General features: G+C 41.6%; 3 protein-coding genes and 3 long non-coding RNA genes across 10 annotated transcripts; 3 read left to right on the forward strand and 3 right to left on the reverse strand.

The window, feature by feature from the left end:
• The first annotated feature begins 41 nt into the window (after positions 1-41).
• On the forward strand, positions 42-3,211 carry LOC124192172 (condensin complex subunit 2-like). Of its 3 annotated transcripts, none has more exons than XM_046585363.1 (12): positions 42-155; positions 213-454; positions 515-703; positions 785-877; positions 948-1,136; positions 1,205-1,363; positions 1,431-1,527; positions 1,591-2,034; positions 2,098-2,296; positions 2,364-2,637; positions 2,696-2,785; positions 2,854-3,211. In XM_046585363.1, exons 2-12 carry the CDS (start codon positions 254-256, stop codon positions 3,073-3,075), a joined length of 2,157 nt encoding a protein of 718 aa, XP_046441319.1. In that variant the 5' UTR covers positions 42-155; positions 213-253; the 3' UTR covers positions 3,076-3,211. The 3 variants fall into 3 exon arrangements, with proteins under 3 accessions (XP_046441319.1, XP_046441321.1, XP_046441320.1); XM_046585364.1 differs by having other exon boundaries at positions 53-155; positions 233-454; XM_046585365.1 differs by having other exon boundaries at positions 49-454.
• Positions 3,212-3,244: 33 nt separating this feature from the next.
• LOC124192170 (neurogenic protein mastermind-like) lies at positions 3,245-13,869 on the reverse strand. The gene is made up of 9 exons (XM_046585360.1): positions 13,465-13,869; positions 12,395-12,548; positions 10,807-10,886; positions 9,894-10,153; positions 9,473-9,818; positions 5,956-7,298; positions 5,755-5,855; positions 5,408-5,613; positions 3,245-5,323 (listed from the first exon to the last, which is right to left on the reverse strand). Exons 2-9 carry the CDS (start codon positions 12,480-12,482, stop codon positions 5,261-5,263), a joined length of 2,487 nt encoding a protein of 828 aa, XP_046441316.1. The 5' UTR covers positions 12,483-12,548; positions 13,465-13,869; the 3' UTR covers positions 3,245-5,260.
• Positions 13,870-14,505: 636 nt separating this feature from the next.
• LOC124192177 lies at positions 14,506-17,400 on the forward strand. The gene is made up of 2 exons (XR_006873604.1): positions 14,506-15,228; positions 15,307-17,400. It is a non-coding gene; the product is annotated as an uncharacterized LOC124192177 (long non-coding RNA).
• A 2-nt stretch (positions 17,401-17,402) lies between these two features.
• Positions 17,403-20,857, reverse strand: LOC124192175 (protein regulator of cytokinesis 1-like). Of its 3 annotated transcripts, none has more exons than XM_046585367.1 (12): positions 20,745-20,857; positions 20,653-20,679; positions 20,438-20,579; positions 20,015-20,379; positions 19,792-19,939; positions 19,565-19,729; positions 19,264-19,503; positions 19,073-19,204; positions 18,847-19,005; positions 18,634-18,780; positions 18,445-18,570; positions 17,403-18,071 (listed from the first exon to the last, which is right to left on the reverse strand). In XM_046585367.1, exons 2-12 carry the CDS (start codon positions 20,664-20,666, stop codon positions 17,775-17,777), a joined length of 1,935 nt encoding a protein of 644 aa, XP_046441323.1. In that variant the 5' UTR covers positions 20,667-20,679; positions 20,745-20,857; the 3' UTR covers positions 17,403-17,774. The 3 variants fall into 3 exon arrangements, with proteins under 3 accessions (XP_046441323.1, XP_046441326.1, XP_046441325.1); XM_046585370.1 differs by adding an exon at positions 18,291-18,348 and having other exon boundaries at positions 17,930-18,071; positions 20,653-20,808; XM_046585369.1 differs by adding an exon at positions 18,273-18,348 and having other exon boundaries at positions 17,930-18,071; positions 20,653-20,808.
• On the forward strand, positions 19,730-21,968 carry LOC124192176. The gene is made up of 4 exons (XR_006873603.1): positions 19,730-19,744; positions 21,261-21,472; positions 21,534-21,631; positions 21,696-21,968. It is a non-coding gene; the product is annotated as an uncharacterized LOC124192176 (long non-coding RNA).
• Positions 21,926-24,140, reverse strand: LOC124192178. Its single transcript, XR_006873605.1, has 6 exons — positions 23,949-24,140; positions 23,737-23,838; positions 23,230-23,669; positions 23,024-23,125; positions 22,777-22,954; positions 21,926-22,702 (listed from the first exon to the last, which is right to left on the reverse strand). It is a non-coding gene; the product is annotated as an uncharacterized LOC124192178 (long non-coding RNA).
• Positions 24,141-24,362: the final 222 nt, after the last annotated feature.

The raw sequence follows: 24,362 nt of genomic DNA on the forward strand, positions 1-24,362 counted from the left end.
CGCCATCTATGAACGCATCTTCATTTTCAAACGGCTGTTCGTTATTGCAACAACTCCATCTTTGATTTCCCGCTTGGTTTTCGAAACGGTCACATAAAGACATTTCAGTTTATAGGCGTGTTTGTTTACATGTCACTAGTGTTGTTCAGAACATCGTAAGTGTTGAAAACGGAGAGTGCAAACTATTTTTCATATTTTCGATCTGTTGTTAGTTTAATACAGGTTATAATAGAACATTTCAGTGCTGGCTGTCATGATGGCTGTTAGCATGACGCCAACTATGGAAAGGTTTCCACCAAAACCGGTAACTAATTCGCGAAGAAGTATATCACTTTTCAGCAGTCCGAAAGTCCGAAAATCCATAGGATTCAGCAATGTTTCCCCAGCTCTTCTGCTTGAAACACCACATGCAGAAACAGGTGTACCATTATTGGACCCATCAAAGTCTGTCCAGGTTTGTTATTTATTCTCTCTTTTCTGAAATGATGAACACTTATCTTCAAAATTTACCTAGATTCAGAATAATGATGAGCAAGAGTTACGAGAGAGACAGAAGCAGAGAGCTGCTGAAATGCAACAGCAAAGCTTGGCCTCCCCGTCTACTCCTGCTGATCGTAGGAAGTCTATGGGTCCAGCCACTGGAATGACCAATGCAGCTTTGGTTGAACACTATTCCAACTGCATTAAACTTTCTGCAGAAAATGTAGGTCTACTAGCATATTATTGTTGGACACAATCAATTTCCTCACAACAACAACAATTAATACTTTACCTTTTTTGAAAGAAAATCAACATGAAAAATGCTTTCAACTTGCAACTTATAGACTGCATGTCTGAAATGTTAAGGAAAAAGGATCCAGAGATGAATAACTTTCAGGTGAGGATTAATCTAGTATTGTAGATTTGTTTAAATCAATATAGAATTAAGTATTGGAATTGTTGTGTAGGCTGCCAGCTGTACATTAGATGCCAGTGCCAAGATCTATGCCTACAGAGTTGACTGTGTTCATATAGACACCATTAAAATGGCTGGAGGCTTAGGGAGAACTGGAGATGAAGGCCAGCAAGAGCAAGAAGGAAATGGACAAGCTGAAGGAGAACAGGATGAGGCTAATAAAGTCAAGAAAAAGGCAAAGGTATAATTTAAGTGGCATATGTTTATGTTGGAATACAACCTGACTTGAAAAAATCTCGTTTTTTACAGAAAAAGAACAAGAAAACCATTGAAACAAATGTCGATCATATTAACATGTCGAAATTTGATCTCGAATATGACGTCGACCCATTGTTCAAAAAGAACTCAGCTAGATTTGATGAAGGTCGTAACGGAGGAGTAAACTTTCTAACTTCTTTGATGTTGAAGGTAACAAAAGTTCAGTTCATGTTGAAAAAGAATTTCATAGTAAACTTGTATTTTTTTCTTTTTGTAGGACGATGGTTGCCAACTTATTATGGACTCTGATTCATTGTGTAATGCCGTGTCTCACCGTTTAGAACAAACTCAGACTTCGTGCCCTGTTGTTCAAGGCAAGAAATTTTTATTATTATTAAATTTATTTGCAAGTCTTATAGTTGAAATTCTTTTTGCAGGTTTAGATTCAGCTGAGATTTGCCCTACTCTGAAAGGATTCAGTTTTACTACGTGGGATCCCACGAATGACGATCTCATGGGTCTTCTTCAAAGCCCCACCAAGAGGAAACATGAAGAATACCAAGTGCCTTTGTTACCTACTTCTAACGAAGATCACGCTTTCGATATGGATGCCGTTCCCGAAACGTATGGTGGCAATGATTCTGAAAACGAAACCCATCTGGGAATGGAAGACATTGACGAAGAGGAAGGCATCGATCGTCACCGGAATGGTGACGGACGAATGAATCCAGTGCCCATCCTTGCCGGCAACGGGAAAAATTTGGGGATCGTTGAGCTTAAAGATCAACTCAACAGGCAAGACTATTCCTATTTCAGCGTCGCTGTTCGCTCAGCCTGGGCGGGTCCACTCCACTGGCGACTTAACAAACTAGGACAGAGAGGTTTAACACTTGGTTAATTTCTTACAGCTCAGTGATTTAATTATATTAAATTCAACATTGTAGTTGATCCGAATCGAGAAGTAAAGAAAAAGCGGCGGAAGGATGCATTCGTCATGAGTTTTGAAGATATTCCTGATTTTGGAAACGATTTCAAACCTGCAAAGAGTACATCCAAGTTAACAAATGCCACTTTGCTCCAGTGGCTACCGGAGAAGATTACTCTTCCAGAAGACTTGCACTACGGTTTGAAGGAATTCTCTCAGTGAGTTGATAGTGATCAGTAAAACCAATTACTTTGCGTTTTAAAATGTTTTTGTAAATCTATTCAGATCGTTTACGCGGCCCATGCTGTCAGTAAGATCAAGCACGAAAACTGGACCTTCGCAGGACCTGGAGGGAATCCTATCGCCTTACGATTACTCGAATCGAAGAGATGCCGATAACTTCTGCCCTGAGGTCAACGCTGACTCATCATACAACGATGATCATCACGACGATCCCATGACATTTAATGATCAAACAGCCGATTTTGCAAGCCAAAGTGATGGTACCAAAACGTTTGGCCAATTCTCTGGAGATAATCTTATCGCTGCTCCGAACATGGTACGAAAATTCTCCTATCCAACCATTTCCTAAACTTAAATTCTTCATTTTGTGATAGGTGGCCAAAATTCAAATTAATTATGCCAAAGTAGCCAAGAAGATGGATATGAGGCGATTGAAATCGACTATGTGGAACATGCTGAATCAGGTATTAGTCACCTCGCCATTTGTTACAAATTGTTAATGAACGAATTCGCATTATCTTCGTATTTGTAGCCCAACGAAACTGATAATGCTCAGAAGCCTACTGCAGGGAACCCGAAAGGATTCTGTCAGATGTACAACCAAATCCCTAATTTACTTCCACAGAAAATGGCCGAAAACTTGAGTGTAGCTTTGGCTTTTGCAGCTCTGCTCCATTTGGCTAACGAGAACACTCTTCATCTTGCGCAAGAGTATGGGAATTTGGACGATTTCGCCATCGTTCATCCCAATTAATAATAAAAATTGTGGATTCATGACCCTATTACCCTTTTACTCGTGTACACTTTAGAACAACAAAAGACCCACTTTTTTTTGTATCTTCCCCACAAATATTATTGGCCTGTGCATTACAAGTTTGTTTTTTTTAATTTATTTGATTTTTGAACTGAAAAAAACGACAAAATTGCGGTTTGATCAACGAGGCATGTATTGGGTTAAGATGAGACGAACATGGAACAATCGGACAAACTTAGAAAACTGCAACCCATTATAGTTAGGGTTCCACCAAGGCAACACACTGTTGTTTTTTGGACATCACTACAACACGCACGCTGTATACTTACTTTTTTGTAATTGAAACAGTACTTGAATAATAAGAATTACTTAAAAAAAAAAGGAAAAAAAAAGAAACAAACAATCAAACAAACAAACATATTCCAATATTTAAATTTCTCCCGGATTGTTTTTTCTTTCGGGGAGAAAGGAGCGAAACAGTAGACGAAAAAACCGACGAACAAACAAAGATTTTGGGATTGAAGGATGAAAAAACGGTCAATTTTCGGACACACAAAACGAAAACAATGTGGCGTAAAAGAAGAAGAATGAGAAAAAAAGATTTACAATTCTTTTTGTTTAATAGACGTAAGAGTGAAGAAAGGAAAAAAGATGGAAAGAGAAAGAGAGAGCAGTTGTCTGTGTGTGTTTTTTCAAAAAGATATACAACTTCACGGTCCTTCTCCTGATGTGCCCAGAAGATTATTATTTTTTTTTTAGCTGAATAGTCGAGGAACAAACAGTTACGACACACACAAGATTATTTGGAGAAAAGGAAAAGAGAAGAGGATGGATGAGACACCACAGCAAAATTTGAAATCATTACATCATCTCCGAGCGGGTGAGGATCCATCGAAACGAAAGAAACGCGTAAATTTTATGAGGCCAGTGGTAGGTAGGGTTTTTTGTAATTTTGTATAATAATAATAATATTATAGACAACATTTTGCACTTAACTTTTTTTTGGGGGGGGGGAGAATGGCGTCTAAAGAGGGAGATTGAGGGGGGGGGAGGTATATGTATAACAAGCGAACCAATATGATGTGTACGGTACCCGATTTTTTGTCTATATAGAAACATGGATCAGCGCATGTGGCGTATGCGGGAATTCAAAAATAATTCGAACTGAAGAAGAAAACAAATTTTAACTGCCCCCCAAAAAATAGAGATGAATCGGTGGTAAAGAAACTATTTTGTGTCACAGTTAAAGAAACATAAAACACACCAAACAAATGCAGCGAGTGGCGTGTTTGATTTATGAATCGAATCATCAATCATTGAAGGAAAAACAAAAAATTAGCAAACTGGCTGTTCTAATCCCTCAAATAAACTGCAAGCCCAGACGCTAGATGGCAAATATCTATCACAGCGACCAGTCATTCTCACGTAACGTTGAGAAGAAAGAAAAAACAAACGGAGAAGATGAAGGTGACGAGATGGATGGAAAATAAAGAAAGAAAATATATAGCGCGTGCTGGAGCCAGATGGATTCGAGGGGGTAAGTGACGGAATGCCTACGTACGAGGAGTAAAGTGGTGGTTTCTCTTCTTTAAAGACTTTTCTACTTTTTTCAAAAAGTGACATTATTCATTAATAATATGGCGGGAGGTTTTTTCCAGGGGCGTTTGGTAAGAGATGATGGAGCAGCAGAATCATTTCAAAGAAAACATTGAGATCAACAAGCTCGCCTACGAGGGGACAAACAACATCCGGCAGAATGAGAGAAGATTTTTCTTTTTCCATATTTTCCCAGATAAGGGTTGAAAGCTCCAACCTAAAAAAGGATCGACGGGTTACACGCCACGACACATCGTTTTTTGTTTGTTTTCTTGTTTTTCTTTTTTTTTTGTTATTTCTTTTTTGTGGGGTAGGGGAGGGTCAAGTGCGATTGCAAGAGACGAAAAAATATCAATTTTCGGAGAAATAATAATAATAAAAAAAATAAAGAAGGAAGCTATGGAAGATTGCTTTGTTTTGGGGAGGACACTAAAGCCAAAGTGTGTGGTGGTGGTGGTGGTGAAGATTGTGTGTGTGTATGTGGGAGCCCTCCGCTCTTCCAGGGAGGGTCAATGGCGCCCAGGACAGATAAAAAGACGAAGAAAAAACAAAAATCATCCTGTGTGTTGAGACATGGTGCTGCTACATTCTATTCCAGGCTGTGAAAGAATTCCGATGCATCTCCACGACAAATGGGGCAGGTACGATTCGACTGTTGGAAGGATAAAACAACATTTCATTAAATTATAAAGCTTCGAGTCGATCAATAAAGTCGACTTGGACGGACGGAATTTACCTTGAGCCATTTGTCGATGCATTTGGCGTGATATTCGTGGCTACAGGGGAGAACGCGAAGCGTCTGACGAGTTTCGAATTCGCACATGCAAATGACGCAAGTGCTCTGGCCACCTTCTTCGATCTCGCCAGAAAATCGATACGACGGCAGTTGATCGATCTGCGTACGCGCCAATCCTCGAGGTTTGGCTTCACCCAAGCGTTCGGCTGGAAAAAATATCCAAATATTATTATTATTATTTTTATTATTTTGAAGCCAGTCAACAACAAGAAAAAAAAAACACAGACCGGAAATTTACCCAAAAGATTATCTAGTCTACGCCAGTATCATATGTTGTGCATCCTTACCCAGATTGAGAAGAGCTTCGTAGTTTTCCGTCTCGACAGGATCAGCGGACGCTGCCCCCAAATCGGGCCCATAACTCATCGGCGGATTAGACAGCATTGCCCTACATTTTCCCAAGGACAAAAGCCGAACACGATTAGTTAGTACAAAGTCTCTCGGACAAACAAACGGAAAGACAATTTCCACGAGATGGAAAATCTTACAAGAATGAAAGGAGGAATCCAGGGTACTGTTGCGGGACGGGTCCGGTACGCCAGGCTCTTCTGGCAGCTGCAGCTGCAGCGGCTGCCGACATGGATGCGACTGTAGCCGCATTAGCCGCGGCTGCTGCAGCGATGGATACGTTGGAGGAAGCTGAAGACGAGGCTCCTAATGAAGACGGACCGGCACCCGAGCCGGAATTGCTGCTGCCAGCGGCCATCATTCCGTTATTGTTGTTGTTATTATTGTTATTATTTTGACGGCTCCTTCGTAAGCGTTGTTGCTGCTGCTGCTGTTGTTGTTGCTGCTGCTGCTGCTGATGGTGGTGGTGATGGTGAGAGTGGAGGATTCCGTCATGGACGAAGAACGGATGGCCTTGCAGTTGATTGAGACCTGGATGGTTTTGATTGGCAGCTGGATTAGAATGGCTCGTAATCGTGTACCCTCCTTGGTTGTTGAGCGATAGTCGTCCTCCTCCGCTAGAGGCCAATGACGACAGGGATTGTTGGTGATGGAGGGAGAGTTGCTGTTGTTGCTGTTGCTGCTGGCGGACGTGGCCGTAAGAGGAGGTGGATGAGGAGGAAGATGAAGAGGAAGCTGCAGGATTGATAGGCATAGTGCTATAGGATCCGGGGTGAGAGTAAGGGGATGGACCGACTGCAGCAGCGATGGCGGCGGCGGCAGCTCGTCGATAGTCGGACTCGGCTGTCCGCTGCTGGAGCAAGGTTGGCGGAGGGACGTGAGCAAAGGGCGGTTGGTTGTGGGCCGGCTGGACCATTCCGACGCCGACACCTACACCGACGCCTACGCCGATACCTACGCCAAGCGAGGTAACCTGCAAAGGTTGATGGCCCTGTGAGGGACCGGCCAAAGGATGGCCGGCCAGCTGATGATGGTGATGGTGGTGGTGGTGCGGATGGTGATGGTGGTGGTGCGGATGGTAAATGGGTGTGTAGGGGTGATGGTGCGGGTGGTGTTGATGATGCTGGTGCGGAGCAGGAGGCGGAGGAGGAGGCAAGCACGAGGCCAGCTGGTGGAGTTGCGTAGAGGCCGGCAGGTGGTGCTGGTGGCCGCCAGTGCAGCCGTAAAGGGCGGCTTGATGATGGACTTGCTGATGGCAATTGGGATTCTGAGACATGTGATGATGCGGGCCTCCTCCTCCTCCGCCACCGCCGCCGACGTTACTGCCACTACCCCCACCACTGGCGCTCGTGCAAAGAGGAGGCATTGGACCGTGATTGCCGGGTCCGTGGGCCGCCACGGCCGCTGCTGCCGCGGCCGCAGCAGCAGCTGAATACAACGAATTCAACTGAGGTGGCAGGTTAACCGGAATCGAAACAGGAACCTGTTTTAATAAAACAAATCAATCAATCAATGTGTACGGCCAATATTTTCAATCTAAATGGTCGACAATCGACAAAAAGTTGTGGGGTTATTGGGGCCGTTTTGGCCTACCGTAATGAGAGAGAGGACACTCACAGCCCCAGTATCGACACCGTGTCGGTAGGGCATGGCGCAGATCAGCATAGCCAGTTAAGTATGACGATATTGTTACAGAGGTCGCACACGACAGAGACAATCATCGGGATTGAGAGAGAAAAAGATAGTAGAGAGAGAGAGAGAGAGAACTGTGTGAGCTATATACTCTGATGGCGGCGGTGGCGGAGCGCGCACACGAGAACGGAATCGATCGACGACACACTTTTCGGGTGGTGGCGGACGAGGGGGGGTAGCAATGGGGGGAGGTGTGGGCCGAAAGAAGGGCGGGGGTTTTGCCTATGACGTCCTTGAAGAGAGCCCAGTTGTAGTGTGTTGTACAACACACAGACGAAGAAGAAAATCGAAATTCTTCGTTTTTCTTCAAATTAACGCCAATGAAAAGACGCCAGGAACCGACATTCCGTTTCTTCCTCTTACGTCATGGAAGGACAAAATGATGGTGGCAACAACGTCCCTTTTGACCCGAAGGAAATTCTTCTTTCTTCTTGGACCACCGTCGTTTCTTTATTCTTCCAATGGCGGGTCACCGGCCACTAGAAAAACGTCCACCTTGCATGATATTCCTCCTACGCAAGATTCACGACGACATCCCTTGTGTACATGAAAGCAAAATTATGTGATGGCACCCACAGTCACATACACAGTCACTCACACACACACAAACACACACGACGGATTTCTCCAGCTACTAAACCCCAACAACCAACCAACACACCGACTCCTTCTTGGCTCCTGAGAGAAGAACTTGGACCACACAAAACTACACCCACAGTTGAAGCCATTACCGTGCGGCTGCCCCCCCTCTCCGTTGTAGCTCAGCTGCTGCTCATATCTTACTGCGCAGCACCACCACTCCAACTCACTTCCTTTTGGCTGTTGCTACTACGTCAGAGTGACATCCTGCCCCCCTCCCTTCATCTCAAAGTCATCAAATTAACCAGATTTCCTCTTTTTTCGGCCTCGGGATTCTCTCCATTTTTATCTTATCTTTTGATAAAAAAACGTCTAGATGTTTTAATTTAAAATGCAAGCGAAAAATTAAAGGAGGAAAACATTTTTGGGAAAATATTTGGCCCCATGACTTGGCAAAGGGAAGAGATGACCTGATGATTATTATTGGTTGGCGAGTTGGTATGTGCGTCTGCAATGTATACGACGATGGCGTCATCGATCTGTGCATCCTGCGCGCGTGTGTGTGTATATATATACACACACATACAATCCATGCGGAATGGGATGGAAGAAATGGCCGCTTCGTTTTCAGATCGACGGACGAGACGGCGCCGGCGCAATGCAAAGTCGACGATAGGGGAGAAAGACTATCGACAACAACTCCGGAGCTGCGCAGTGCACACGCATCCAGTTTTCTCTCTCTTCTCTCTCTTTTATTTACTTCTCTCTCTCTCTCCTATTCCCTTTTAAAAACTTGGCCCCAGCTGATTTCCAGCTCCGTTATCCAACCTCCTCTCGTCTCTCTGCCTTTCTCTCTTCTGACTCTCTCCGTGTTTGGTTGGTGGCCTGTCCTTGAAGCGCTGCCAAAAGCCGCATTCTTGCACCTCCTCCTCTCTCTCTCTCTCTCGGCTACGTAGTATAGTACTATTGTTGTTTTCATTTCGTGGCTCCTCCCTTCCATCTCTTTCGAATCGTGCGGAATAACAACAACAACTCGAAGAAAATAAAAAGAAGAAGGAACTTTAGGGCGCCTTCTCTTCTGGCGCGTTTTCACCGTCGCTCTGGAATATTGTTGTTGTTGTTGTTGGGGGGGATCTGGTTGGGAAAATTTCGAAGGGAAGCCCATTTCCCTTTTTCTAGGCCAAAAACAACGAATGGAAATAGTTATGTTAAAGAAAAAGAGGCGTCGTAGGATTGATCGTTCGGGCTCGAGTCAGTAGATGGCGAAAGGATCGCGCAAAGGGGATCGACCGGTTAGCAACAACAACAACACACGGACGGAACGGGCAGAGAGACCTGTGTTGTTGCAGGGTATATTCTAATGCATAAAGCAGCGCAGGAACTTACCTGACTCAAGTCTAGGACCATTCCCGGGTTGTTGTGATGAGAGGAAGCCGAATGAAGGGCGGCTGCGGCCGCGGCCGCCGCTGCTGCCACCGCCACCGATTGGGCTGCGAGCTGCTGCTGCTGCTGCTGCTGGCCGTTGTTGCCCCCGCCACCGTTGCTGTTATTGCTGCCGCCACCCGACCCGTTGTTGGCGCCGCTGTTGCCGGGCGAATGTTGTTGAGGTTGTTGCTGCTGTTGTTGTTGTTGCTGGTGGTGGTGAGACGGACCAGCTCCTAGTCGCTGAACGCCGCTAGCAGCGCTAGCTCCGCCGTTGCCATCCCGATATCGACACCGTCTCAGATGTGGACTAGAAATTCCACAAATTCACAATTTTTAAAAATTGAACATCATAATTATTCAATCGGGAAAATATCCAACTCACCTAGGTACGCAACGGGCAGAACTCCTCGATGGATGTCTCCGTCGATCCCGGTCGCTTGGAACACCAGGGCCTCCTCCAACGTGCGGATTTTGATTCTCACGCTCTCTGGGCGATGTTGCAACAACGGGAGGAGGCGCCGATAAGAGCGGCGGGGATGGAGTGGTCCTAGACTCACCCCCTCCACCGCCACTACCCATCACGACCGCCCCTCCACCTCCCGAGGCCAGTCGGGCCCTTTTCCTACTTGGACTCGTACTCGCCTATATAACATTTAATATATACGGAATTTCGGGTTAAATTTAATTCATTTAAACATTATCCTACTACTTTTTTTTTCTTCCCCAACTTGGAAGAATCGTTCGATTGGATGACGGGAAATTGGGTCGAATCTTTACCGTTTTTATCATAATCAGCATAAAAGAAATTTATAGTGCATATTCAGTTGTAAAAAGATGAAAAAATTGAAAGGGCGGCCCCCCTTTTTTCTTGATCGGCAAAAAAAGAAAGAAAGAAAAAAATAAATCCGAAATCGAGAGGTCTCTCAAAATTTAGTCACAGTCTACTAATAAAAATGGCAGAGGCGGGATTTTTCCAGTCAAAGAGAGAGAGAGGTTCTCTCTAGTATACCGCCATCTTCTTATACTCGTATAATAATACTATAGTCTCGGTTTAGTCTCCTCTATTTTTTCCCTCTAGTTCTACGCGCATTGGCAACGCTTGTTAGCCCAAACAGGAGGGGTCCCCCCCGTCAATAACTCCACAAACGCACACAGGAACGAGTCGGGTCTCATCCAAATAAAACTGTTTTTTTGTGTATGTGTGTGTGTTGAGTTTTTGATCTGTGCCGAATTTATTGTTATTATTATTATGACTAGTACGCCACTCCAATTGCTTTTGTATTTATTGTATGTACCTTCGTTTCTTGTTGAGATCTCGAATTGGCCACACGATAGAACGGGACAGGACTCAGCCTTCCAGCTGCCGGAATTAAATCTGGAAAAAGAAAATTTTTAGAAAACAATGAAATTTCGACCGTTTTTCTTTCTTTAGAGAACTTTAAGGTTATAACATTTAAAGATGATTGTATTTATACATAATACATGGGGCATTTAAACAGTATGTGTCTGTTCCCTCCCCCGGGTAGTAAGTAAAGTACCTAGTGCGCTGCTGCATTTTCCCCGGAGGAGGATGAGGAGGGTTCTCTTCTCTCTCTCTCTCACTACCTACTCCTATTCATCAACTTCCTTTTGTGCCCACTCTTCGTATCATCGGGAGAGAGCGGGTCGATAGAGAAAAAGAAGAAAATAGAAGAAGAAAAAAGAAAAGGAGGAGGTTGGCGAAGGGCTCCTCGTAGGAGATTGTGAGAAGGGGGGTTGGGGGGAACCTGAAAAGAGTACTTTTTTTTCTTCTTCCTTTATATTTTCTTTTATATTTATATATTCTTTTTCTATTTTTTCTCATTTCTCTTTAGTGAAAACCAGACAAGAATTATTTCGGGAGGAGGAGGAGGGGGGATGCAGGTGACATGAAATACGAGGCTTGAGGTCAGGGTTCACAGACAACCCCCTCGGACAACAGCCCTTTTCTTTATTTTAAAACAAAATTTTGATTCAAATTCCCTTTTTCTTTAAAAGAAAATTGAACCATCCCAACAACTCTTTTTCTTCCTCACAGTTGGGTTTTTCTATCGTTCATCAACTATTTTTCTTTTCTTTTTGGGGCCAATCTCATTCAATCAAGTGATTTATCGTGAGCTACCGTATGCGAGAATCCCTTTCAAGACTTTTTTAAAATTCAAATTTAGCCCCATGGGATAACGACCACTGCCTACCTCATTTTTCCCAACGGAAAATTCGGGCGTATTTAAGTTGAAGTCTTTAAACTTAACGATCCAGATTTTGACAGTTTCTTCTACCAGGGCTAAAAATGTACAGAGCTTTTCCGGGTTCACAAAGAAACATTTTTTTAACAAAGAGTGGGAGGAGCGCAGGAGGGTTAAGTCTCCCTCCAGGGCTCTCTCTCTCTCTCCCCTTAAAAAAAAAAGTCTTGGAACAGCAATTTTCCCAGCAGAGACCCCCAATTTTTCTTCTTGACACGGTGGGGATGAATATCACACGAATAGAAGAAAAAAAAAACCTTTTCCAGGCTTAACAATATCCAGGAATTCAATCGCAGAACATTTTGTGCCATGTCTGTGTGTGTGTGTATAGCTCGTCTGTGTGTACGATAGATACACCCTTTTTGGCACATCAAGAGTACCCCCCAGGGCCAGAGGGATAACAACAACTAGCGACATCTTGGAACCCTATTTTTAGATCCTTTGACCAGTGCATTTGATTTTCTTTTTTTGAGGGGGGTATTCAAAATCGTGAAAACAGGAAGAATTTCAAACAAAAGATTCTCTTCCTGGGATCACGGTGCAAGGTTTGTTGTTTATCTTTCTAAAAATGAAATGCAGACACGCAGAAATGCGTATAATTTAAATGTCAAGCAATAATTACCGGTCAGAGTTCGGAGCCCGAGCGGAGACGACCGTGCATTGCTGTTGTTGTTGGTCGCCGACGACCCTCCGACGTGGGAAGACTCCATTCAACTTGGGTATCGAGGGGAGTAAAAGGGTAGTGTAGTTTTCTTGTTCTCCAGGAATGATTTCAACTAAAATAGAACATTTAAAAAAAAAAAGATGAGATTAATATTTATACATTCTTCCTTTTAATAGAAGCAGACCGGATGAGATAAAATTTAATTTATTTTTTGGGGGGTTTCTTTTTTATTTTCAGAATTTTCTTTCTTTATATACCACCCAACCAACCAACCACCACTTGTTCACCCTACACCCTCGGGTCTTTTCTTTTTTTAATTTTCTTGGCAGCAGAGGGGGGACCAAGGAGTGAGTAGGACTATAGGAAGAAGGAGGAGGGCTTTCTGGTCAACCCAACTGGTGGAGGAGCCAAATTGCTAGGGCCCTGCACCTGCACACTGCTGGAAGCCAGATAGCCTCCGGGTGGAACCTAGAAACGAAGGAAGAGAGAGATGGGATACAAGGAGAGAGAGAGAGAACGGAAAGACGGAATAGAGAGAGAGAGAGAGGGAGAAAAGGAGGGGAGAGGTGGGCGGAGTAAAAGCGGATGGCTGGATATACAAGTGGGAAAGTTGCCTAAGCGAGAGTGGAAAAAGGCGCTTTCTTCCGCGTGCTCCTTTTCACATTTTCCAGTTTCTTTCTTTTTTTTTTTAAATAAATTCAACACAACATTTTACGAAAAAAACCAAAAGGACTACTTCCACTTGAAAGAAATCTGGACAACTTTATTTTGATTAGCATCCCCAATCTGTACCGATGACTACTACTTGGGTACTACCCTTCCACCACCACCTCCTAGACTCCCTCCCCTTTCCAAGTTGTGTGTGTGTTAGTAGTAGGAACCTTTTTCCCCCAAGCAAGGAGCCAAGGACCGGAATCCCCCATCTGAAATCGATTTTCATGCTGCAAAAACGTAGCTCTAGCATCAGACATAAAATTCAACAATCAAATCTTTTTTTTTTTCCTTTTCCTCCCACTTTTATCTTTTACCTCGACTGGGAATATGTAATCCTATAGATTCGAGGCTCAGCGCACACAGAGATATATATCCAAGCTCGACGACGCACAGACGGCAGTGGCGGCAACAACGTGGTTTCTCGACACTGAGCTGGGGTGCACTTTTGTGGACTTTTAGTTGGTTCTCTCCATGATGCTCATACAATTCGATCCACCACCACTGCTAACAAGTTCATGCCCAAAAGAGTTTAATGAATAAGAGAGAAGCTGTATATATGCAATCATTCGATATTCAGGTTCGATATGACCCAGCTGCGTGACGTAGCCCCACCGTACACATACACACTCACTGCACACACGCGCGTGGACCATACACTTTCTACCACCTCCGGTAGCTTACTGAGCAAGACTGGATCGCGCGGCTCGAACGCAAGGGGGAAACCTAAACCGTAGGTCCTAGCGAGAGAAGGGGAGGAGCCTAAAACAACCGCCATCTTGGAGCAGCATTTGGCAACGTTGTTCACACAGAAAGGAGGGAGAGAGAGACTCCAGGGGCTTTCGAAATATACATCAGCGCAGCCCACACTCTATCCTCATATATATGATGGGAGGAAATATTTCGAAACGTTGGTCTACGAGACCTTCGCTGAGGGGTTTTGTAATTTTTTCTTTAAGTACTTCTTCTTTCGAAGGAAATCGCTTGTGTCAGATTACCTGGGGGACAGCCAATACTGGGAATACTATCTATTTCTGTATTCTATAACATTACTGATCTTCCTCACCCAAGTATTTTTTAAATGACGAGAAAATCAACGTTTGTCCTTGTTTTCTCCTTGTGTGCAGACGGTCACGTGATGTGAAGCAATCTTGCATCGTCATTGGCTGGTGAAGACAAAGACGAAAAGCTGGTGGTGACTAGCGCCACCTATAATTATCATTTAATCTTCAATAAATCAAAACTACGAAAATACCGTTGATTACCTTAAACTTAATTTTCAATGATAAAATATATTGTATTATATTCGATGTATTTTTTGCATCCACTTAAACGATGCATCAGTTGTCTTTTTTACGTTTAGCAAGCATTATTTCTTAAAAATCACCAGATGGCTCTGCAGGATAGGGACTTTTACCCTCGTCTATTGACTAATCCGTATCTATACAAAAAGCATATTCGGCCTTGAGTTTTGAGGCCATCTAAGCAAAGAAGCCAAGCTCCCCCTGTTGGCCAACCAGTTAGCCGGGAAGTGTTCGCGAGTCAAGTTAGAAGCCTTTTTCCAGACAAGCAGAAATTTATAAATCTTTTGTGATTCGTTCCTCTCTTTTTAAACCCCTGTGTAAAATTCATTTATTTGAAATACGGTTAACTGCTATTCGATTTTTTCAAAAAAACGGGGTAAAGAGAGATTTTTCAACGAGTCATTTTTGGGCAATATATTGCGCAATCAGAAACAAACTTGTTTTCGAAGAAAAACAGTTTGTCTTGAAGAAAAGAAAGACTTGAGAAGAAAGTTTTCTTTTTCCTTTGTGTGTCGTCGGTAAGAGAAAACGTTGCCTTTCTCTATCTATCTCCCTACCAAAGCACATCACAAACACCAATTCACATCTACTATTCTATACTCGTCGTATCGGGGAAAACCAAGCAGGTCGTCGTTGTTGCGTCGCAGCTGCAGCAGCCGCCATTTTGGTCCTTTGTTTGGTGGCGTCAAGTCCTGTATATTTACGGCCACTTGTGTGTACTGCGCATTATCATCCATTTTCGCCTTTTTCGTTGTGTTTTTGTGATCTCGTCTCAAGGTAAGCTCATTTTATCATTGCTTGGTTTATTATTTAGTTGTCATTAACGAGATTTTCATGTTTTTTGTTGTTTTGTAGTTGGGGTCGATAGAAACAAAGAGAAGAAACCCGCTTGTTTTTTGCTAATAAAATCAAGAAAGAAGAAGTGATGAGAATCATGGTTACTGCCAAGAGTAGCCTTAACGGTGGGGTTAGACGGGGAGGCCGTGCTTGCTCGACCTCTACGGGCAATCCCATAGAGGACATGGCCATTTCAAGCCAATCCAATACGGCTTCAACCCCAAACAGGGCTAGCAGGACACCTACTGCTCAGCCTATTGCCATTCCTGATTCTGGTGCAAGAAGACGCTATGGTTCACCAAGAAGTGTCCAGTCTGGTAGTCCCCGTTCTCATTCTTATGCATCTTCCAAATCAAGCCCCAATCGAGCATCACCATCTACCAATGGGCTTTTCTATGCGGGTGCCAAGTTCAGTGAGGCTCCAGCGGCGGCCAGTCTTCCTAAACCTCCACCTCACTGGACCACTACAAATGCAACATACCACAAAGAACAGTTCCAAGAAATATCCAATCAGTTGAAGATGCTCCTCAACATCAAGGCCTAAGAATGCACAATCATCTATTTCCTATATATCTTATCCCCTCACGCATACCTGGCACATCATAATCTCATCAATCCATCCCATCTGCCCTCTCCAATCCGAATGCTCTCTTTACCAAAAAGAAAACAAACGGGACAGTGCATTCGCTAAAGACCTTCGAATTTAAAATTGGATTTTGGAACAAAGGCTGACAATTTACAATTAAAGTATCAAATTGTTTGTATCCCCTCCACCAGTTCCCTCACCTTGTTTGTACGATTGAGGGTCACCTTTGTAAAATTTTGCAGTAGAGACCATATTTCCAAAAGTCTAGCCCCAGAGAAATTTTGCCATAGATTTGAAAACGACGAACCTTTGTATAGGAGACAAGAACACAAAGCTGCTGGCATCAGGGAAATTTGTCGGCTAGAAAGAGAATTAAGGTTAAGTAAGAAAAATGGTCAACTGGATGATCCTCACTCTGTCGAAAATTCTTAAGGATGTAAATAACGGTAGAGTACAAAGCGTGTTTATCACCCCACCCCTACCATATATGTGTATTTGAAAATCAGAAGATTTAGGGCGTCCGAGCCTCTATTTTTAAACAAAAACAAAGCAATGTGTCCGATGTAAACAAGAAAAGTGTGAATGCCCATTGTTCATTCAGTAAAATTCATCCCCATCTATTTGCATTTGTTTGAATGGCCAATTTTTTTTCTCTTATTTGTTTTATGTCTAAAGTCAGTATGGTGGTTAATGGCCGTCGTGGTGGTCGCTTGCCAGTCGCTATTTTGTTTACAAGAGGATTGTGATAAAACCCAAGTTCCTCCTCCAAACAATTGATCGTGTCTCTCGCCCCTCCACCCTTGAAGCCTCATCATTTCGCTGCAATCGAATGTTTATTACTTTATTTGTGATCATTTTGCATTTTTTTTTTCGTTCGTCCATCTTTTCATTTGTTTCCAGAAAGCATTCTTTTTCCCCCCATTTTTTTTTTAAATTTGTCTTTTCTATTTCCTCATGCAACAAAAAAAAATCAACTCTTGAAATTGCTCCAGTTATGTCTACTATGTTTTTGTCAATCGCTCTTTCCATGTGACTTTGTCCACCTCTCTTTGTCATCCCTTTTTTTTTAACGGGTCCTTTTTAGGACCCACAAATCGCTAAAGAGAAAAGAATCGCAAACCGTTTTACAAATTTCTTAGATATTACAGACATTTTTTAATCTTTAATTTCTACAGGAAATTAATGTTCATTTAGGTAACTTACTTTGAGTGTACTCGGAAGATTTCGGTGGAACTAATCGTCGAGAGGAAAGTATCCACTTGGATCTCAAGCCATTCCAACAGTGTTTGCTTTTATATTAACATATTCAACAAATACGTTAGTTATTTTCTTGTTTTAAGGTCCCATTTGGAGCTTTCTTACGTGACTTCCGATACAACAACCCGTGTGATTTCAGTTCCCATGAAGAAGCCTTAAAACCAGTTCGTTCATGAAGATATAAATAAATTTTCGTAAATTGTGCAACTTTCAGAATAAACATTTGTTGTAAACAAGAAGCTATTCCTATACACACTTTCGAAATTGCAGATTGAAGAAACTCGAATTTATTTTTCAATAAACCTTGGATAATGAAAAGAAAACGATTACATTAGTGCATAGTAACTCCACACTGAAACAGCAAACACAAGCCTCTACAATTCTTCAATATTTTCAGAATAATAGCATTTATTAGATAACCTTGGTTAAAAGCCAGTTGAAACTTTTTCGAAAGACATGACTACCAAGCTGCCATGTAAAAAAAAAGAAAAAAAACTTAGTATAGCCATCAACAGGAGAGAAGGAATTAGATATATACATGAACATGGAAAATCGATACCATACATTCTTACTAATTTTGAAATTACCGACCAGTAAGCCATCAAATCAAGCGCTAAAAAAAAAAATAAAAAAGGCATTTATTTTAAATTAGGAAAGGCCTTTTATGGATAGCGAGTTTAGGTGTGGAACGAGCCGGGGTGAGACGGGTAGTTAGAGGCGCGGCCATTATCGAATGTGATTTCGAGCGTCGATACATGGGGTGTTGTGTGCGGTTGGGTTGAGGTGTTAAGGTCGGCGCGGCGGCTGCAGCCAAACGTGTAGATCGACGGTGCGGTAATGTTGATGGCGTCGCGTTTCCACGACTTGATGATGGTGTGTTACAATCCATCAAAACCGTGGAGTTTACACACTTCGCTTGCCTAGCTTTTTGTAACGTCTCCTATAAAATAAACGAAAAACAGAATGTTAGAATATAATCCATTTGAAAAAATATTTCCCAAGCAAGCTACTTTCAAAACTAGATTGTAACAAACAAACATGGCGGTCCAAAAAATTTCAAAACTACAAGTGTGTGTATGGGGTGTGCGTAACGGAATCAACAGACGCTACGTGAGATTCTGGCGGAAAAAAAACGTTTTACTTGAATAAAAAAACACACATCTTCAATAGTTTTGGTTTGGCGAGCTGGCACCCTGTATGCGAGCAGCTACGTTTTCCTGCATTATGAAGCAATTGAAGCATTTGGACAGTACGAGAAGAAGTCTTTTGAAACGTAAAAGACACACACGTCAGGTGGTCTTGTCAACACTTACTGTAAAAACAGAATAAGTAGACATGACCGAAACGTCATGATCACTGGGCGTCGCATGAGGAGGCTGATTGCCAATTGCTTCAGTCAAGATCCGGCGACCAGGTCCCAGTCGTGCCTGAGGAGCCGTCTTTCCCAAACAAACATTCTGTCAGACTCGATTAACATAAGACTAGTTTGAAGAAATTCTTACCGAGGGCACCAATAGTTTCCTTTGCTTGGATTTTGGTGACTCCATCTGTGTGCGAATGGCAGTTGTCCCCAAGCGCCGTTTCATCGGTGTGTTGGGCTTAGCTCCTCCTTTGGCTTCTTCGACCAGTTTGTCGGCACGCTCTCGTTGCTAAAAATATTTTTAAAAAAAGTATGAATATTTTAAGCAACTTAAGAAAGATTCATTTCAGATTACCCTTTGGAGTTTTTCGTGCTCTTTTTGCTCCTCGTAGTTGACCCACTGGTCTACGACAACCTGACGATAGTCTTGGCCATCAATAAGCAATACTTGCCCATTTGTCCGTTCATAGTTATTGATCAACTCGGTCAGTTGGGCCTCTACCCGAGGGAGTTCCTGTTATTTATTTTAAAAAAATGTTCTGTGTAGCACATAATGATTTTACATCAAATGCTTTATCTACCTTCATTATCTTGGTGCGTTCTTTTTCTTCCTGCAAGAGCGCACATCCACGATTACCGAACAATCTAGACGGATCTTGTCCACGGGCCTCGATATCCTCCATGCGTTTCCATAAGTTCTCTCGATGATGAACCTAATGACAACAGATCATAATTAAGCGTACAGGAATTGACAAGTTGAAATTTAAGTTACCTTCGTGAATATGTCTTTATAAGACGTATGCAGCTCCTTGTACCTTTCTACCTGAGCTTCATGCAATTCAAGTAGATCTTCGGTGTATACTTCAGCATAAAATGGGGTAAAGTTGCGACGCTCGGCGTCCGAAACATAGCAGCGATCCCACCAACCAATCAAATCTTGTCTTACTGAATGAATAAACCTTTCGATATTTTGTCGTTTAAGGTCTTCCAAACGAGTTAGTTCACGTTCCAACTGTGAAATTAAAAACTTTGCATAAGTTTATTTTACTTAAGGGAAATTATCTAAAACATACTGTTGTGACGGTGGATGGAGCAAATCCACGATTCTGCATGTGAAATATTTCGCGAACATCCGGTTCAACACTGAGTCTCTCCCACAATATTTCAATGGTATTCCACATATCAGTTACTTTCTTCTGATTTTTTTCAATCCGAGAAATCAACCCTTGTTGGATGTCCTAGAATGTGAAAAGGTATACATTATTTACTGGTTCAACATAGAAAGTTAACCAAAACATACCTTGATTTTATTCAAATCAGTTTCTGACAACGATACGCTTTGCGGATCGCTCACAAGAAGATCCATTTCAAAAGGATTCCGTGCTGACATTTCTAATTGTGCCATGGAGTTCTTAATCGAATCTCTCATACTAACAAACTGTCCTTGCCTACACATTTATCATTAAGAAAAGAATTATAATTAGAATGTAGAAACTGTTTTGTAGCATTCAGGTTGTACTTACCGTTTTATGATTTCTGTTTTTAGGTCGTTGATAGCTTGTTGCAACTTGCCGTACTGGTCACTACTTGGAATTCTGTCTCGATTGAGGGAACAGCGTTCTGCATTCAATCTAGAACACAACACATCCTCTTCTTGAAACAGAGCTCTCACTGCTCTCATACGCTCCTCCTTTTCTCTGTTTAATGCAGTTAAGGTCTCTTGTAGCTGTTTCTCCATTTCTAGAAGTGGCATCTCTTCCCCAAATTCTCTGTAATGGGTACCTAACTCTTTACAAAGTTGGTGGTGTTGTCTTCCTAGACGATCAATGCTGCTCACTATCTTTTTCTTGTTAATCTGCTCTTCTTCAAGCATGGAATCCCATAATTCCTGCAATGGACAAAGAACATTTAAACTCAGAAAATAATTATGTGACCAAAGACTTTACTTTGTGATGAGAAACTGCTGTTTTGAAACGCTCTTGGCTTTTACTTTGAGGAAAGCCCAGTTGCTTCCAGATTTGGACCATTTTCGGAATTACATTTTTTAAAACTTGCGAGCCTTCTTTCAGGAACTCGTCCTCGAACGCCCTTGATAAAGAAGAATGAATCAAGTTAATTCCACCTCTTCAGAAAAAAGAAAACCTGACCAAACCCAACTTACTTGTCAACAGACATGTTGAATAAAAGCCTGTTACACAAAAAACTATAAAATTACTAATCTGTTACTGAACCTGACTCAAATCATTCACTCACAAAACGCCGATGCTGCCTTACTCAGTTACTTACTTACAGTTACTGGCACAATCGTCGGTTTGAAAAAAGGGGAATGGAAAAATTGAGAGGGTGAGAGTCGACTTCTGTGGTTGGTTAAAATGCTCTCACTAAATGTCTTGCCATTGGGTACATTTGAACATGCGCTGTTGCCGGTTTCTGCTTAATGTTACATCCGCCAGTTCTTTTTGAATTCCTTAATCTTTTCGGTTTTTTTAACTACATTTTAACTACACACGTAAAAATATTTGTATTAATAGTCTGACTAAATGATACCGTACATTCCTTCATTAAACATCTCTTGTTACTAATAGGAACTTGTTACGTTAATAGGAAAAACCGAAATCAAATGTTACCATTTTGCATTACATTACAATGGCGTTTCAAAAAATAATAGACAAATGGCACCTTTTAAATAAATTTTGTCTATACAAATAACAGCTATTCAAATAGCGGATATGTGATATATGTATTCATTTAGTTTATTGAACTCTTTAGAAATTTCTAAACTGGCTCCATATGAGACTAGTCGTCGTCCCTTGCAGAGAAAACAGAAAAAAAAACACAGGTGTTTGAAACAGTGAGTCAGTGAGAGTGCTGTGGCAATAGGTATATATATCACACTGACACCACGCACCACACACCAGTCGTTAACAAAATGCGTTCCATGTTGATTTTGCTCTGCTTCGTCCTTGCAGTCGCCTTCCTTGGTAATCGTTTTTTTTTTTTAATGTTATTTTAACAACTGCATCATTGTTTTCTCCTTTACAGTGGAGGCTGAAGATGTCACCGTCGGTAAAGATCCATGTACTTGGGGTCCATCTTTTTGGTGCGCTAGTAGCGAAAATGCTGCAAAGTGCGGATCTGAGGTTGTATATAACGATTGCTAAAATTTAAAGTACTGAATTTTAATTGGTTTTCTGGGCATTATAGGCATTTAAGTATTGCGAAAGTGTCAAGTGGAATGTCGAGTAGAGAACATTTCCGCGACAAAGGCCTGCATTATTATTCTATATTAACAGACATGCATTTCCGGTGAATGGATAATGGGGATTTACATTTTTAGCAATTGCATTGGTCATTTATCCTGTTTTGGACCGTTGTTACGCGTTAAGAACGGTGAAACAAACAAAAATCTAGTTCAACAATTTTATTCTCTTTTGTATACCACTTTTCTATTATTAATAAACATGAAATAGTCTTTGATTGATACAATGCTTCCATTTGTAGGTACGGGAAGTTGACAATAAATTATCTAACACAAATAAATTAAAACTTCCCGTGGTTTTCATTTATTTAATCCCATATATAGCTGAAAATAATGTTATTTAAAGCGTTCTCTTTTCAGTGTTACTCTGGAAAATAGAACTTTGCGTATTTCAAACGAAATATGAGGACCTTTATACTAATCTACTGTACACTTTATTTTAAAAAATAAACAGCACATGCGCATCGTCATCTGGTCTAAATGTTTCAAAAACTAAATAGAACATTCTAGAATATGACAACCGTTGAATAAAAACCCCACCTATATGTCGGAGCAACAGGTGTCAGAAAAAGTGAGTCAGTGGGAATGGGAACCAGGTGTGCCACCACTCACCAGGTCTGCGCTAACACACCAACACCAGTCGTCTTTCATAAAATGTACGTCACCTTTTGATAATCTCGAGTCTCGTGTCTATTGAGATCTTAACTAAAGAAAAGGTGACAAAATACAATTGGAGCTGCGATGCACGATCTAGCTTGCGCAAAAGAAATATATCTGAATACGAAGAGCAATCAAGTAGAACGATAATATAGGCAGAATGAGCTTATTATATTTATAAGGAAAAGTAATCTGCAAGTTGCAACACGGATTCAAAACGTTTAACGTGAAATTCAAGAAAAATTACGCGATGAGCTTTCACAACTGAAAGAGTTAGGGCTCAACTATAAAAGACCTAGAAAACAAAAATAGATTCGATTGTCAGAATCTCAGAAAAATGAAATACCACAATAAAATAAGTATGTATACCCAGTGAGATGGATTCGTGCTGAAGGATGATCATTGGCATCGATGAAGAGTGTATACTTTTTTCCAACAGGAAATGTTAAATCGAGAGAAACTTCATCTCTAGTGCTGTTGAAGAGAGCGCAAATCACTCCACCGCCAAGAGACTGTTTGAATCTCCGCAATGTGATAGTCTCTCCATCTGAAATCAAAGGCTCCTCAGTTATTAGTTTATTAGTCCCAATCCACTTTCGGGAAAACATAAAATTACCCTTTAGTGGTTCGCTTATTTCAAGGTACGCTTTGGAGAGGTGAATAGAAGTTCCAAGCGGTTTCGTGTACTGATTATCTTTACCACCTCTGATTACCACAGCTACTTATCACCAAAAAATGCACAGAATTAAATCTCAAATACACACGACAAATTCCCTCATTACACTGCTGATAATGAAACAAAAGTAGGAAAGTAAATATTACCGAAAGACATTTTTAAAAGATAGTGTGACGTCTAGCTGAAAAAGAGGTCGAATGCCAAAAACTGAAAGAAACAGGTCCCTGACATCCCTGACACTTTTGGCCCCAAGTATCACTCGTTCAATATTCCCAGACAGCAGACAGACGTACACTATGCGTCCAAAGTTTCACAGCATTTTCACAAAGGATGTTGTGTTCATGGAAGATTATTGTCGTTTTTACCTCTGTTCTTTTCTAGGTAGTATAGATACATTCTCGTGCGCAAAGGATGGGCGATCAAAATCTCGAAATGAGTTCCAAGAAAAGCTAATGCATTTTTTTTTTTGCGCACGACACTACGGTAATTAATGACGTCTGGTATCAGCATGAGACTTAAACCCAAGTCGAAATCATTTCAGATTATTTCCATTTGCTTAAAATTCGCAATGTAACAGTCTCTCCATCTAAAATCAAAAATTCCTCAATTATAACCGAACCACTTCCGGAAAAAAAACACTCAAATTAAATTACCTTTTAATGGTTCGCTTGTTTCAAGGTACGATTTGGAAATGTTGAGACAAAGTGAAGGTGGTTTCTCGTACTGATTAGGACGACCAGCTTTGAGTACTATAGCTAAACACAGCAATAAAAAATGCACAGAATTAAGACTCAAATACATACGAACGATTGTCTTTTTAAAACGCTGATAACGAAGGAATTGAAGAGTCGAAAAATGTGCTCACCTGAAGGACGTGACGATGGATTTAATGGATAGAAGAATGAATCCATTCAAATTCAAATAGGTTTCAGTGGTTTTACACGTAGTGTTGGAATCAGTCGACAGATGACGATTTTGGTCCCAAATTTCCCTTCTTCCGTGGGAAATATTTCGAAGAAATCTCTGCTTGGAATTTTTTGACTTTGTAGTTGTCGATCCCAAGAAACTAGGATTGCAAAAATGATTTTATTATGTAACTTTTGTGTTTTTATAAACGATTTTAAATATTTTATTCAAAGTCTTCCAATCAAGATTCTTTCGATTTCCTTTTCGAAATGGACCATCAATGTGTTCGGTATAAATAGGCAGCTATTCTCCATCAGCGAAGTGCCCTGTACAAATGTCGACGATACCATCGAAACATAAATTGCGACTCCTA

The sequence above is a fragment of the Daphnia pulex genome, chromosome 4 (genome assembly GCF_021134715.1).
Source record: "Daphnia pulex isolate KAP4 chromosome 4, ASM2113471v1".
Lineage (NCBI taxonomy): Eukaryota > Metazoa > Arthropoda > Branchiopoda > Diplostraca > Daphniidae > Daphnia > Daphnia pulex.

What these genes read in the sequence shown, in the direction of transcription:
- LOC124192175 (XM_046585367.1), bottom strand. An exon ending in CAGCAGTTTCTCATCACAAA is followed by an intron (nt 20,380 to 20,437) that starts GTAAAGTCTTTG and finishes TGTCCATTGCAG; the next exon opens with GAATTATGGGATTCCATGCT. An exon ending in CTGATTTGAATAAAATCAAG is followed by an intron (nt 19,730 to 19,791) that starts GTATGTTTTGGT and finishes TTCACATTCTAG; the next exon opens with GACATCCAACAAGGGTTGAT.
- LOC124192170 (XM_046585360.1), bottom strand. Translation starts at nt 12,482, where the DNA reads ATGGAGTCTTCCCACGTCGGAGGGTCGTCGGCGACCAACAACAACAGC. An exon ending in GGATTCCTCCTTTCATTCTT is followed by an intron (nt 5,856 to 5,955) that starts GTAAGATTTTCC and finishes GGGAAAATGTAG; the next exon opens with GGCAATGCTGTCTAATCCGC. An exon ending in CGAAGCTCTTCTCAATCTGG is followed by an intron (nt 5,614 to 5,754) that starts GTAAGGATGCAC and finishes TATTTTTTCCAG; the next exon opens with CCGAACGCTTGGGTGAAGCC.
- LOC124192172 (XM_046585363.1), top strand. Translation starts at nt 254, where the DNA reads ATGATGGCTGTTAGCATGACGCCAACTATGGAAAGGTTTCCACCAAAA. An exon ending in ACCCATCAAAGTCTGTCCAG is followed by an intron (nt 455 to 514) that starts GTTTGTTATTTA and finishes AAATTTACCTAG; the next exon opens with ATTCAGAATAATGATGAGCA. An exon ending in TAACAAACTAGGACAGAGAG is followed by an intron (nt 2,035 to 2,097) that starts GTTTAACACTTG and finishes TCAACATTGTAG; the next exon opens with TTGATCCGAATCGAGAAGTA.